The sequence below is a fragment of the Vipera ursinii genome, assembly GCF_947247035.1.
Source record: "Vipera ursinii genome assembly, chromosome: 3".
Taxonomy (NCBI): domain Eukaryota; kingdom Metazoa; phylum Chordata; class Lepidosauria; order Squamata; family Viperidae; genus Vipera; species Vipera ursinii.
The window spans coordinates 83,154,953-83,170,487 of record NC_139516.1 but is presented as its reverse complement, the minus strand read 5'-3'; the positions used below and the strand labels follow the sequence as shown (position 1 = coordinate 83,170,487).

The 15,535-nt window shown below is 39.4% G+C and overlaps 1 protein-coding gene across 3 annotated transcripts in view; it reads left to right on the top strand.

The window, feature by feature from the left end:
- Window positions 1-14,455, top strand: part of EVI5 (ecotropic viral integration site 5) — an 87,828-nt gene extending 73,373 nt beyond the window's left edge. For all 3 annotated transcript variants that reach the window (XM_083359321.1, XM_083359320.1, XM_083359319.1), the window contains one exon: window positions 13,260-14,455. In XM_083359321.1, the coding sequence (XP_083215447.1) occupies window positions 13,260-13,562 (303 nt within the window). In that variant the 3' untranslated portion in view covers window positions 13,563-14,455. The remainder of the gene's footprint in view (window positions 1-13,259) is intronic.
- The last annotated feature ends 1,080 nt before the right edge of the window (window positions 14,456-15,535 follow it).

Below are 15,535 nucleotides of genomic sequence, written 5' to 3'. Positions count from 1 at the left end.
TATCGTTAGCCTTTTTTAAAAAAAGGCACTTTTCTATAAAAAAAAAATATGAGATTGATATATAGGTAGTCCTCAATCTAAGACTATAGCGGAGCCTGCCAATTACAATTAATTTAATAATTTAATAATTTGATTTCTATACCGCCCTTCTCCCGAAGGACTCAGGGCGGTGAACAGGGCAATACATAATAAAAATCAGATACAAAAATTAAAAAACCATTAAAAAACCATTAAACATCATGCCCATAAAATCAATACATATTAAGTTAAAAACTAATTTTAAAAACCCAACCCAACCCCATCCCGTCAGACCAGGCCAGCTTGTTCGAAAAAGAATGTTTTAAGATCGCGCCGGAAGGAGCGAAGGTCGGGGGCCGTCCGGAGCTCAACCGGTAAGCTGTTCCAAAGGTCTGGCGCGCCCACAGAGAACGCTCTCCCCCTGGGGGTCACCAATCGGCATTCTTTGATCGGCGGCACCCTGAGGAGGCCCTCTCTGTGGGAGCGCACTGGACGGAGGGAAGTTGACGCCGGTCGCAGGTGTTGCCGTAGGTAATCCGGACCCATGCCATGAAGGGCTTTGTACGTCATAACTAACACCTTGAACCTCACCCGGAGAGCAACCGGTAGCCAATGCAGCTCGCGGAGCAGAGGTGTAACATGGGAGTATCGGGAAACTCCCAAGACGACTCGCGCGGCTGCATTCTGCACCAGCTGGAGTCTCCGGGTGGACCTCAAGGGCAGCCCCATGTAGAGAGCATTACAGTAGTCTAGACGAGAGGTCACGAGCGCATGAGTGACTGTGCGCAAGGCATCCCGGTCTAGATAGGGCCGCAACTGGCGCACCAGGCGAACCTGGGCAAAGGGCCCCCTAGTCACAGCTCCAATATGCTCTTCCAAAGAGAGCTGTGAATCTAGAAGGACCCCCAAGTTGCGGGCCCTATCTACGGGGGGTAATAGCTCACCCCCCATGGCCAATGATGGGATAATCGGAATTTCCCGGGATGCCGGCACGAACAGCCACTCAGTCTTGTCAGGGTTGAGTCGAAGCCTGTTCCTCCCCATCCAGACCCGGACCCCCTCCAGGCAACGGGACATCACGTCGAGGGCATCGCTGGGGTGGTTTGGGGTAGAAATAAAAAGTTGGGTATCATCAGCATATTGGTGATACCCAACTCCAAAACCACGAATGATCTCACCCAGCGGCTTCATATAGATGTTGAACAGGAGAGGCGAGAGAACCGACCCCTGAGGAACTCCACAAATGAGAGGTCTCAGGGTCGATCTCTGCCCCCCTGCCAACACCGACTGTGAACGTCCCAGGAGGTAGGAGGAGAACCACTGGAGAACCGTGCCTCCCACTCCTAACCCCCTGAGACGTCGCAGCAGGATACCATGGTCGATGGTATCGAAAGCCGCTGAGAGGTCTAAAAGGACTAGGACAGAGGAACAACCCCTGTCCTGAGCCCGCCAGAGATCATTCACCAGCGCGACCAATGCCGTCTCCGTGCTGTACCCGGGCCTGAAACCCGATTGGTACGGGTCTAGGTAGTCAGCTTCCTCCAAGAACAAAGGGAGCTGATGCGCCACCACGCTCTCAACAACCTTCGCTAAAAAGCGAAGGTTGGAGACCGGACGATAGTTGTTTAAAATTGCTGGGTCCAAGGCAGGTTTCTTGAGGAGGGGTCTCACCACCGCCTCCTTCAAGGCGGCGGGAAAACTACCCTGACTCAAAGAAGCAGTAATCATTGCCTGGAGCCAGCCTCGTGTCCCCTCCCGGGCTGCATAAGTCAGCCAGGAGGGGCACGGGTTCAACAAACATGTGGTGGAGCTCAGCTTCCTCATGATCTTGTCCACTTCTTCAGGGGTCACAGGATCGAACTCTTCCCAGATTAAATCGACAAGACCGCCCGTATCCTCTTCGTCAGACTCTGCCCAGTCGGAGTCCAAACCGGTCCGGATCCGAGCGATTTTGTCCGACAGAAATCGACTAAACTCCTCGGCTCGACCCTGCAAGGGTTCCTCCCTCACCTCCTGATTAAGGAGAGAGCGAGTCACCCTAAACAGGGCGGCCGGGCGATTATCTGCGGACGCAATGAGGGTGGCAAAGTGGTTAGACCTAGCCACCCTCAATGCTGCGAGATAAGTTCTCGTAAGTCACAATGGTCATAAAAGCAGGGCATCATGTGTCTGCCCTCATTTTATACCTTTTTTGTGGCAGTCTTTAATTGAAATTACCTTGTTTATTAACCAAATCCATGGTTGTTAAGTGAACTCTACACATGTTAAGTAAACCCATTTTTTGCTTTTGGGCATTTTTGCTGGGGGAAAAAATAATTGTTTTTCAGCAAAAAAAAATAATGCAAACCACGGTCACATGACCACAGGATACTGCAAGCAGCTATAATTGCAGGTCAATTTGGTGGGCACCCAAAATGCTGTCATGTGACTATGGGAGGTGGCATCCATGGGAACTTAGGAACTGGGTCATAATTACCTTTTGGAGTATTTGTCATATCTTTGCATAGTCATTAAGTCAAGGGCTACCGAGTAATACCCTATTTTTAAAATAAATTCATATCTGTAGGTATGTTACGTTTAACTGTTGTGAAGCATAGTTGAAGGATATTAATCTTATGTGACCTTTTGATATTTCACCGCTGCAAGCAATAAGCCTAGATTTTTTTTTAAAAAAGTTTTTAGTTTATTGTAACTTTATCCTTTGGATTGTGGATCTTCAAGTAAACAAAATCTAGAGCCAGAATTGTTCAGATACAGGTTATCCTACTGGTAAGGAAATGTTTAGCTGAAAAACATTTGATTGATATCTTTAATGGAAGGTTTTCAATCATTGCAGATCATAAAATACCTGCAGAAATTATTTAGATAGGGGATCTCTTTTCTGAAACTATCTCACTTTCTTTTCTTAAACTTGAAAACTAAAAATTATTTCTTCCTATTCCCAATGAACCTTGTGCTATCACTCATCTGATGTTTCTCTCCTGATGCAGTTGGTAAAATATTCTGATAGATCTGCTATCTCTTGTTACGATCATGTTTATGTTGAAACAAAATGGGCTTAATACAGAGCAAATATTCTACTTTTAGACAATTGTAAATGCTAAATAATTACTTTGATAAATTATTCAGACTAAATAACAAAATAGGGATTCTCGGGTAGTGCTAAAAAATAGGATTATGTGAAATTTATGTTCTTAAAACCACAAAAATCAGTTGTTTTTATTTGTGTTTTAGTTCCATTACAACTGAATAACATCGTATGACTACCTAGGAAAAGATCCAAAAACAAATTGTTGATCCAGAAATAAAATAACCAAGTTGTTAATAGGAGATTCGTGTGACCCAATTATTACACCGAGTGCACTGTTGGCTTCCATCCTTTACTTAGTCTCAGTACAAAGTATTGTGGATAATCTTTGAAGAAATGGTTTGGAACCTGGCTGTTAATATAATTTGGTATCTGAGCCTGCCTGTTTTCTAAGCATTTCTCCTCATCAGATCCTGCAAGAGAGTCACAATATGGGTCCCATCTGTTAAAGAGTGCTATCTGGCAGGGCCCAGAAAGAGATTTTTTTTCCTTCTGAGGTGCCTGTTCTTTGGAGCATCACCATATGGAAGATTAGATTAGCCACAACCTGGTGGCTTTCAGACATCTTTCAAAACCTTGTTATGCCATCAGAGATGTGACGGAGCCCTTGGGACGATTATGTTGATGGCTTGGATGGATTTGTTAATTTCTAAGTTTTTAACTGCTATTCATTGCCCAAAGTCGTGAAGTTGAGCTAGATGGTCATATAAACCTAAATAAATAATACAAACTTTTGACATTTACACACAGAGTTTGGAATGATGATAAAACACAACACTGTCTAAAGTTCTTCTGCTTCATGATCTTCTGACACCAAAGAGAGAGGAAAAATATGTTTTCAGATTTAAAATGTGAGTGTTCCAACTTGTGGCAAAAGCTTTCAGAACAATAAATCATGTGCTTTCCTTGTACGGTATCTCACAGATGCAGTAAGACAAGACCACACCACCAGATTTGTCCTCCCACAACAGCAAAGTTATTGGACAACTAAAAGTTGCTGTTTTTGTTATTACGTGTCAGATTCTCAGCATCTATGCTGGTGGAGTCTAGATTTTTAGCGATTGTGGTCAGTCTGAGGAAACTGTGATGCGATAAGATAGCATTTGTGAGGTCATGTGGTTAGCAAATACCCAATCTAACATAGCAGCTTTATGGACCCTCAGTTTTAAAGTCACTTTATTCACTCTGATATGCTGAAGAGTGTATCTACTCTTGAAAAACAGAACTACTGTTCATGCTAGATAGCTATTAAACGTGAGGGCCTTATTGCATTTTTTTTAAAGTGTCTCCCTTTTTATGCCATTTTTAGGGCCTCAGATTCCGTTCAAAAGACAAATTTCAGGAAAGAAGGGAATGAGGGCATAGTACCCTGTCGGCAACTTGCAACAGCCATATCCTTTTTTTTTAGGGATTACATGGCTGCTACAGGGAGATTTCCATTGTAACAGGATGATGCTGGAAACAGATGTAGCTCTTTTAATAAATCAGAGACAGGAACTGAGTTTGTCGCATTGTGCGTTTTGAAGCACTTCTTCCAAATTAAATCCAAAATCATGTTATTTTCTAACTTACCCCAGAATTTTCTGAAAGGTGTAACCTACAAATTTAATACTTGCATGTTGCAGATTTTACCACTCTGTGTTGAAGATAATTAGAAACTTTTAATTTAGTTGAATCAGAATAGAGTTGGAAGGGACCTTTGAGGTCTTCTAGTCCAGCCCCCTGCTCAAGCAGGAGGACCACCTATACCATTTCAGATAAGTGACTGTCCGTCTCTTCTTAAAAACTTCCAGTGATGTAGCACCTACAACTTCTGAAGGCAAACTGTTCCACTGGTTAATTGTCCTCGCTGTTAGGAAGTTTCTCCTTAATCCAGGTTGCTTCTCTCTGATCAGTTTCCAACCACTGTTTCCTCTGTTGCTTTGGAAAATAAGTTAACCCCTCTTCTTTGTGGCAGCTGCTCAAATACTGGGATACGGCTAACATGTCACCCCTAATTGTTTTTTATCTAAACTAGCCAAACCCAAAGCCTGCAACTGTTTTTGTCTCTAGGCCTTTAATTAGTAGTGGTTTAGTTGCTCTTCTTTGCACTTTTTCCAGAGTCTCAACATCTTCTTTGTAATGTGGTGACCAAAACTGGATGCAGTATTCCAGGAGTGACTTTACTAAGGATTTATAAAGCGATACTAATACTTCACGTGATTTTGATTCTATGCCTCTGTTAATGGAACCAAGGATTGTACTAGCTTTTTTATTTATATCCAGCTGTTGTTGTTGTTAGCTGCGAAGTCGTGTCCAACCCATCGCAACCCTATGGACAACGTTCCTCCAGGCCTTCCTATCCTCTACCATCTTCTGGAGTCCATTTTGGCTCACGCCTACTGCTTCAGTGACTCCATCCAGCCACCTCATTCTCTGTCGTCCCCGTCTTCTCTTGCCCTATATTCCTTCTCATTAGGTGGCCAAAGTATTTGAGTTTCAACTTCAGGATCTGGCCTTCTAAAGAGCAGTCAGGGTTGATCTCCTCTAGGACTGACCGGTTTGATCGCCTTGCAGTCCGAGGGACTCGCAGGAGTCTTCTCCAGCACCATAGTTCAAAGGCCTCAATTCTTTGCTGCTCAGCCTTTTTTATGGTCCAACTAGAGATGAATAAATTAATCTTGGAACCTCATTGAGGTAAGGAACAGAGGAATGACTTTTTGAAACCTGTATTGTCAATATTTACATTTTAGTAGAAAAATTTAGTAGAGAAAATAATACTGACTAGGAATCGTAAGTAAATATAAGTAAATTATAATTCAACTCAAGTAGAGTGAAAAATTTCCTTTTTCAATCTGACTTAATGAGGCCGTAACTCAGACATGTCAAACACAAGGCCCGGGGGCCGGATCCGGCCCGCGAAGTGGTTCCATGTGGCCCACGAAGCCATTCTGGAAACAGTGAGGGAACGGCCCCCACTGCCTTGGCCCTGGCCCAGAGACCCTCCTTCTGCCAGAGACCCTCAGATCTGTCCCACTCTTGCCCAGGCCCCCATAGGCACCCTTGATGCAAACGATATAGAGCTGGCCATGCCCACCCAGTAGGCCATACGCACTCTAGCCACGCCCACCCAGTAGGCCACGCCCACCCTGGCCATACCCACCCGGCCCCTTGAGGGCAACCGCAATGCTGATGCGGCCCTCAATGAAATTGAGTTTGACACTCTGCCGTAACTGATCTCTTAAGCAATCTTTCATTTTACACCTCTTTATTATTTTTCAATATATCTTCAGTTTCTTTAAAATTAATGATGGCTACTGAGGATTATCATGTTATGTTGAAGTTAACTTCTTATGAATTTGAATCCTGTACTTGCTACTATCAGCGTAAGTCTTTCAAACCTGCTAAATCAGCAGTCCCCAACCTTTGCGGCTTGGTGGCCCAGCTGAGGGAGGGAGAGGGGAACGTAGCCTCATGAGCAGCAGGCTGGCACGCACCTGTATGCAAGCGTTGACTCGCGTGAGCGGCACACCAACATGCATGTGTGCACAGCTCAACGTGCACAAATTGACCTGTGCGTGCGTGTGTGCTGGCCGACTGCTCACGTGGTCTGCTTGCGAATAGGCCACAGCCCGATAGTGGGGCACGGCCTAGGGGTCAGGGACCCCTGTGCTAAATAAAATGGCGCTAGGATCTGTTTTGCAATAAGCAAAGTTGCTTATAGAATTGAGTTTGAAACATGTTCTTCTGATTGCATGCTATCGTTTCAATCACATAATTTCTTTTAAGATTTCAAAACTTTTGATTATATGGTATTAGCACAGTGATCAAAAAGTTCATGAACCCTCCTTGATCAAGTTATTGGTTTCCTGTTCTGACTTACTTGAAATCTTTTGGTCTCAATGTATCACAAGTTTTAATCTTTGTCAACCTAGCACTACAATATCTTAGTGTTAAAAATCTTTTTTTCCGGTTTGCTGTTTAGCTTTAGATAAGTGATAAAGTTACAAAACCTACTCCCATGACTTTTTAGAAAAATCTTATCCAGATATTTAGAATATAAATATATACTCAGAATTAAGATACACATAACTTTAGTTTTCCATCCAATTACCTAGGTATTTCTGTAAAAGTGAAGTGTCATAACACGCTCAGCTCTAACAAAACTGCATCGTAATAGTATGTGGACATTTGAACCATTTACAAATATTCAGGTTTTATGTTTATAGCGCTTACCTGAAAGAAAAGCATTTTCCACCACCCCCAAAATTAATAAAATCCTCCCTCTCTCCTACCCTATGCCTACCCGCATCTTACGTTTATTGTCGTATTGTTGGGAAATCTAAATTGACTATTCCCTTTTAAAGGTGAATTATTTGGGAAGAAAGATGTTCTTTATTTCAGATAAATGAAGTAATTATAAATGGCTCATGTATGCGTGAATTGATTCTGGATCTCATTTGTATGACATATGCCATGAGAATTAATCATTACTAAGCGTATTTCTTACATTTTCTTAGATCATGTGGTATAATAGTTTCCCTTACGAGATACGGCGTGGGCTAATGAAAATTAAACTGTTACACAAGCCATTCATTCTCCAGTCCTGTTGCCTGTACATGAAAAGTTTCTTAGCAAAATAGCATGATGACCTATGCTAATACAATTTTAGTAATATAATCTTTCTCTACCCACCATGCACAGCACTGGAAAATACAGGTAGTTCTCACTTACTGACTGCTCATTTAGCAGCCATTCAAAGTTATGACAGCACGGAATAATGAGACATAACGAACAGTCCTTGCAGTTGCAGCCATCACAGTATCCCCATTGTCATGTGACTATGATTCAAGTTTGTAGCGACGAGCACGCATTTAGGATATGTTGCAGTTGGTGGTCACATGATCTCCCATTTGTAACGTTCACAACAAGCAAAGACAATGGGAAAAATGGCAGGCCATTGCAAATCATGGTCACATCGTATCATGCCTAATAATTACAGGTAATTCACTTAATGATCACAGCCAGAACCGACATCATAAGATAGGCACAGTCATGTGATGTTTCACTTTATGGCCATGCTGCTTAGCGACAGAATTGCTGGTCTAAATCATGATCAGTAAGTGAGGACTACCTGTATCTCAACATGGTTACCTACCTCACTGGAGAAATAAGTATAGACCAAAACCAAAGAGCTCACCACAAGATACAAGATAGGCTAATTATGGTAAGCAATGGCTAACAGAAGGAGTCCATCAGCACCTTTTCAGATTTACAATTTCAGATTATTTGACCCTAATAAAAGTTTGATTTGATTGGAGATTAACAACTTGTTATTAAAAGGCATAAGCACATGATGAATGAGCACATGATAGTTAAGCACATGATAGCTTAAGCACATGATGCATAAGCACATGATAGTTCACAAACCCAGATTGCCTTTCAATAAAGTTTGTCAGTCTAAAAGGTTTTAATGGGCTCCTTCTGATTGATCAGGTTATTATTATTATTTTTTTGTACTTCTGATGCCAACTCAGGTAAGGCCAATGTCTTATCTCTCGGTAATAATAGTAGGCTTCCTAATTGTGTTGCTACCAAGAGAAACAAGCTGTGAAAGTAAACTTTGCATGCAAACTGTAAGTTAAGAAAAAAAGATTACACAGACATACAACTTGCATATTGCATAGCTTGCACAGTGCAGATGAATAAAAGTATGTTTTGAGTTATGTCATCTGTGCTCAACACTTTCAAACTCTGGAAGAGAAATATCACCGTTTCACAATTAGAGAACCAAAAGATTTATGATGCAATGGATCTCTAACTGGAATTTGTGTTGCCTACATTTTAACTTTAAAGTAACCAGTGTGCCTCAGAGGAACAAAAGCTGTAAATAATTCCAGAGTGTATATTTTCTGGTTTTGGACATAAGAGAAGTTGGTGGAAACATCTCAGACAGTAGTTTAAATTCTAAACCTATAAAATCACAGATCTGGGACAATTCTTAGCACCATCAGTAAGGTACAGTTCCAATTATAATAGAGGTAACAGTTCTTTCATATTCTTGGAAATTTCTGTACAGCAATATATTCTTTCTGGTGTTGTTTAAGTGAAAGAAATCCTTTAACTAAGGAATTTTTGTAATTATGCTGCATTTCTTCTCCAAATAACACACTGGCCAGTGATAATATCTGAAATGGCTGGCTGCCTTGATTTGTTGCATTTAAAATTGAGATTAAAATGGTTTAATACTTCTAATTTTTTCTCTGCTGTCTTTTTCTTCTTGCTTATGTTTGGGTGTAACAGTCAACTACAGGTAAGAGCATGTTGTGAAAAAGTTCAGTATGATTTTTTGTCTTTTGGAGCATGGCTATGTTGTGTTCTCAAGAAGATAACCAGGGTCAGTGTGGCAGATGTGGGTTTGTGGGTCCTTTGGTTCATTTCTTAATTCTGCTTTTTTTCAAGGTGCCTGGAGACATTGCTAGGGAAATCAGTTGCAATCACTACTAACATTATTTAAGCTAAAGATAGTTGGGGTAATAGCCTGTAGTTTTGACAGACTAGCTTTCTGATACTTAACTTCAGGCAATCCAGTTGAGTGGCAGCATCTGGTGAACACTGGCTGATCATAAAAAGCTAAGCACTGTGGGATCAGACTTGGTTACTACGTAGGTCAGAGACCATTATGGAATCCCAATGCTGGAGGCTAAATTGAGAAGCTTTGAAAAAAATCAGAAAGAAGAGATGACAAATCAGTTGCATACATTGCCAGGAAAGCTACCTAGACATATGTATGAAGTCACTCAGAATTAAGCTTGACAAAAAAAAGAGACTTGACTGGTTAATCTTACTATTTCCTTATCTACACAGTCTGGATCATCCCTTTTATTTCAAAAGTATATGTTCTGTCACACAGTACTTATAATCTTATCGCCCATCGCTTTGGATGTGAAATTCAGATTTATACTATCACTGCAAGAGCAAGAATTCTGTCCAATAGTAGCTTTCTGAAATATCCAAATATTCTTCCTTAGTTATTCCACAGCCCACATTTCTTCCAAATATTTTTTTTAAAGCATAGCTTTCTTCCAATTCTCGTTCTCTTTCGTTTTCCCTTTCTAAAAGCAAAGCTATGAAGTGTATTTCTTCAGCTATTGGTGCAGAAAACATTTCTATTCTTTTGCCATGCTTTCTCCAGAATGGGATATCTTTCCCTCCCCGCCGTTACCTTAAGGTGATCTCTTAGGTGTACATTACTATCCTGGAAAGGATGACTTGTATGTCCATCTGTTGAGCCACAATTAACATTTGAAAGATCCAAAGTCAATAAGACTTTTTAAAGACATGTTAACACTCAGCATCCGGTCAACTTTTTTTTTTAATTGAAAAGTTTTACAATACATTTTTGAATACAAAAAAAACCCCTCCTCCTCCTCCCCTCTCCCCAACCCCCCCTCCCCTCCCCCCCTCCCCGATTTCCCAGAGCTGAATACAGGGTATAATAATACAAACAAGCATAATCTAAAATATGCTAACAACAATAATAAAACATTAAATTCTATCTTAAGTAACACCAGCTGCCAGCAATTAGTGCAGGTTCGCATCCCACCAGGCTCAAGGTTGACTCAGCCTTCCATCCTTCCGATGTAGGTAAAATGAGGACCCAGATTGTTGGGGGCAATAAGCTGACTTTGTAATAATGCCGCTTGGGGTGTGTGTGAAAACCCTAACAAGCAGGCATATACATAGAATGAAGGCTACTGCTAAGCTTGTAAGCCGCCCTGAGTCTTCGGAGAAGGGCGGGATATAAATGGAATTAAAATAGCTAAAAAAAATATCACACTTTAACTCTCCATAGTCAAAATATTAAAGTAACTACTAACTAATTATACGTCATAAAAATCCGCTACTTATTCAAATGCTAAATGATACTTTTTAGTCCCATATTTATTCTGAATACATTCAATCCATCTTCTCCATTCCACAATGTATCTCTGTTGCGATTGATCTTTCAAATATGCTGAAATCTTTGCCATTTCCGCCAAGTTAGAAACTTTCAAAGTCCACTCTTCTATAGTCGGCAGTTCTTCCTTCTTCCAATATTGTGCTACTAAAAGTCTCGCTGCCGTAATTAACTTCAACATCAACTTTGTATCTATAAGAGTAGTATCTGTAATAATACCCAATAAAAACAATTGCGGAGAAAACTTTATCCTTTTCTTAAATATCTTTTGCATATTCCACCAGATTTTAAGGTCTTAAGGTCAACTTAAGAACATGCCTTACACATGTTCTTAAGGTCAACTTAAGAACATGCCTTACACTTCCTGCTGTATTTCTTGTTTTAGGATAGTCTGCATGCAGTAACTGAAATCAAGTAGGGTGTGGCTGATATTGCTATGCCTTGCAGCTTTTCTACTGTACTATATCTTGAATGCAGAAAGATGAGTATTTATTCTGCCAAAATACTGTAGATGCAGTTAATTTGGCTTTAAGAAGAATATCAACAGGAGGGAAAAAAATCAAAAGCTTTCTGGAATTATTTTCAATTTCTTTCAATATTACATGGCACTGAGATAATATGTAGGTTACTTAATGATGATTTGCATTGGATGGGTGTTTCCGTTTTAATATTTGGGGGGAAAAACCTTTACAAAGTTTAGTGTACAAATCAGTTTGATAGTGCTTAAAGTAGAGATGGATAACACACGGCTTTTCAGATTTTACTGAACTGCAATTTCCCATTGGCTTTGGAGCTCATAAAATTTGAGTCCCATAGTGTCTAGAAGACTGAAGTTCCTAAACTCTGGCATATTTGACCAATTTCTAATTTGAATTTGAAAATGCTGTAATCTTGCTTATGGAATATCTAATTTGAGCAAGGCTCCTGGCATTTGCCAAAAATTATTTCTTGCTATAATGCAAAGGTGCAAAGAATCTTAAAATGGGACATCTTGCTAGATATTTTTTTCTGAGCATCCTGCAATTCTGGGCTTTTACAAACAAAGACTGTTGTAATTTTATACTATGATTTTAACATCTAAGGCATGTTTTTAGTGGTTCCTCACCGTTTATGATTCAACATCTTATTTAATACCCTATGCATGAGGTATTGAGTGTGTACCTTTTTCATTTTAGATCTAATTAGTGGTTGACATGGTTTGTTTCCTAAAGACACTTGTATTGAAACACTTATTAGAATCAAGTTAGCAAAATGGACTTAAAAATTTCTAGAATATGACCTCTTCATCAACAGGCACTTTGTCTGGAATATTAGCTCTAGTACCAACAAACTATAAATATTTTAAATCTGCTCATTAATAATAATGTTATATTAATTGACATGTCTGGATGTGTAATATGTTTTTCACTTGTAGAGTTTGATTTTGCATAATGGAAAAGACAAAGTACTTTTTTTATTCTAAATAATGTCAACAGAATTCCTTACAATATTCTAACATCATTAAGTGTGTATTGTCATGTTCTCAGACGATCAAGCATAAAAACAAAAATAATAGATTTTATAAAGGTGTGAGGAGGAAATATATGCAGAACATTGCAAAAACAAAACAGTTGTATAAAATATACAATCTGAGGTCCACAGAGTTCACCAAAATTGTCAAATGGCAAACCTTAGTGTAACTAAATTCATTTTTTAAACTCAGTTTTAATGTAAATGAAATTACAATTGGTTTTTGCCATGAACCCCCCTCCAGATGCTTTTGAGAATCAGCCTATGATGCACCAAAGTCAAAATGCAACCATACATCTACAAAATGTTGTGTTCTTTTTTGTAGTTTTTCTGTATAGCTCAGGTCTGTTGATGTTTGGGTTTTCCAGTATTATAAATGATTCACATGTGACTTGAATGATAAGATTGAAATTCATCTCAATAATAAACAATTTTAGAAAGATCAATGCCCCAAATGTCTAATTAAACACATTTATCATTGGAATGTTTTCTTCAAAGCTGTCATTATGTAAAGATATTCAGGACCAGTTTGCAGACATATAATATTTTCATCTGTTTCAATTTCTTCTAAAACTGAATGAGCAATGATTTGCATATACTGAAAGTCTACTCTTTCAATTGCAGCCATAATTCACAGATGGAAATGAAGAAGACAAAGGACCCATTCTCTTATTCTTTTAAATGTCTTTTTTTTTCTTTTGACAGATCAGTTGCTTAAAAAGTAAGAAAGCTTTTCCAGGCACAAACACTTTAGATGGGATTCATATCGTGAACCATTTGATAAGAGATGATGAATCACTGCATTCTTCAGATGAAGATTTTATATCCAATCACATCCAAGAACACGGGATCCATTTTCATTTGCACAGCAGAACTGGCCAGTTGGACCTGAATCCAACAGTGGTAGACAGTAGTGACAGTGATATTGAAAACACTGAATCACTGATCACAAATACTCAGAAGGAAAAAAATAAAAAAAGAATGGATTCTTATTCTACTATGGTGTGATCACTGTGAAAAGTTTGGCTTTCATTCTCAAAGAGCTTCTTCCGTAATTAAGAAAATTAGCATTAAGCACTCAGATTGACTTGGTCCTTGTATCTGTGTTTGCCTAATCTCTCTTTAACACTATTGCCATGAAGTACACTTGAGAAGATACAGGGTGGTTAACAGTATTAATTATTCTTCCTTTGTACGTTTCTCATGCTAGATGATGTGCATTCATAATTGTTGCCTTCTCAAGAACCACAGCTGCTGTTCACAAACACGGAAAATCATTACTCTTCAGAAGGGACAGTTTAATGCTCTGTGAACAACTATGTTCCATAAACAATTTGCAATCAAGATGGATGTATACACACTAGAAATAGCAGATACGGAATATCTGATTATTTTGAGTGTCTTATTTTTAATTAACTTCAACTACTGGAGACTAACAGAGTTTCCAATCTAGAAGCCTGTTTGTGCTATTTTATATAATTAGTGGTCATACTTCATTCTAAAGGATTGAAAACTTTTGTCAACATTTATGTGCATTTGTTTTTGACAAGTTGCTAATGAATTTGATCAAATATGTTAACTACAAATAATATCTATTTTGTATATATTTGTATAACTGTACTCCTACCTAAAATGTATATTGAATTTTGTATGATGTGTAAATGTTACATGAGTGTCTTAGCATTTTAAAAGGAAAAATGAAATTATGTGTAAGCAATTAAAATTGGGAGCGATGTGTGGGGGAAAAATAAGAAAAACACTAATTCTCATTCTGAGACTTCTCTGTATCAGATGATCTACAGTTCATGTCCCATTTAATTATGTTTGAAATGATGCTATTCACTGAATTTTTAACTTTGTGTATATGTAACTATATAATAAAACCTTTTTCATGATTTAACAAATGCTAAACAGTTAAGTTTAACTCTTCCTTAAAAATGTCCTTCACTTTTGTCAATTTTGTTATGCTGCAGCCCGATTCTACCATTGTTTAAATTCATTTTCCCCCCCTCATTAATCTATACTCAGTACCCCATAATGACAAAGTGAAAACAGAATTTTAGAAATATCTGTAAATTTATTAAAAACAAAAAAAAACCTCAAATATCACATCGGCATAAGTATTCAAACCCTTTCCTCAATACATTGTTGAAGTGACAAGTTTTGCATACCTGGATTGGGGGATTTTATGCCTTGCAAATCCTCTCAAGTTCAGTCCGGTTGGATGGTGACCATCAGTGGACAGCCATTTTCAGGTCCCTCCACAGATGTTCAGTAGGGTTCAAGTCAGGGCTCTGGCTGGGCCACTCTAGGACATTCACAGAGTTGTCTCTAAGCCACTCCTGTTTTATCTTGGCTGTGTTCTTAGAATCGTCGTCATGTTGGAAAATGAACCTTCAACCCAGTGTGAGGTCCTGAGAGCTATGGAACATGTTTTCATTGAGGATATCCCTGTACTTTGCTCCTTTTAGCTTTCTCTCAAAGCTGACCAGTCTCTCAATCCTGGCTGTTGAAAAACCTCTCCACAGCATGATGCTGCCCCTAACAGCTTCACTGTTGGGATGGTATTAGGCAGGTGATGAGCAGTGCCTGGCTTTTTCCAGATTTAACGTTTAAAATTTGAGGCCAGACAGTTCAATCTTGGTTTCATCAAATCAGAGAATCTTGTTCTCACAGTCTCAGAATCCTTCGGGAGCTTTTTTGTAATTGGATCATTTGAAGTCCCTGCCCAGGACCCTGGACAAAATGTTCAAAGCACTAACCATGTGGTGAACTATCAGGATCACACATTGCATGTCAGTTAAGATGATTTATAGTCAACTATGGTCAGCACTAAATTGGAGTTAGATAAGAGTCAAAGGAATTCAAGGGGGGTGGAACTTGGATCATTTGTGGCAATGCAATGACAATAGACTGGTTCCTCTTTTGACTCCGACCCCAGGCTCTGCCTGCGCTTGATCTGCACTTTTCTTTCATCACTT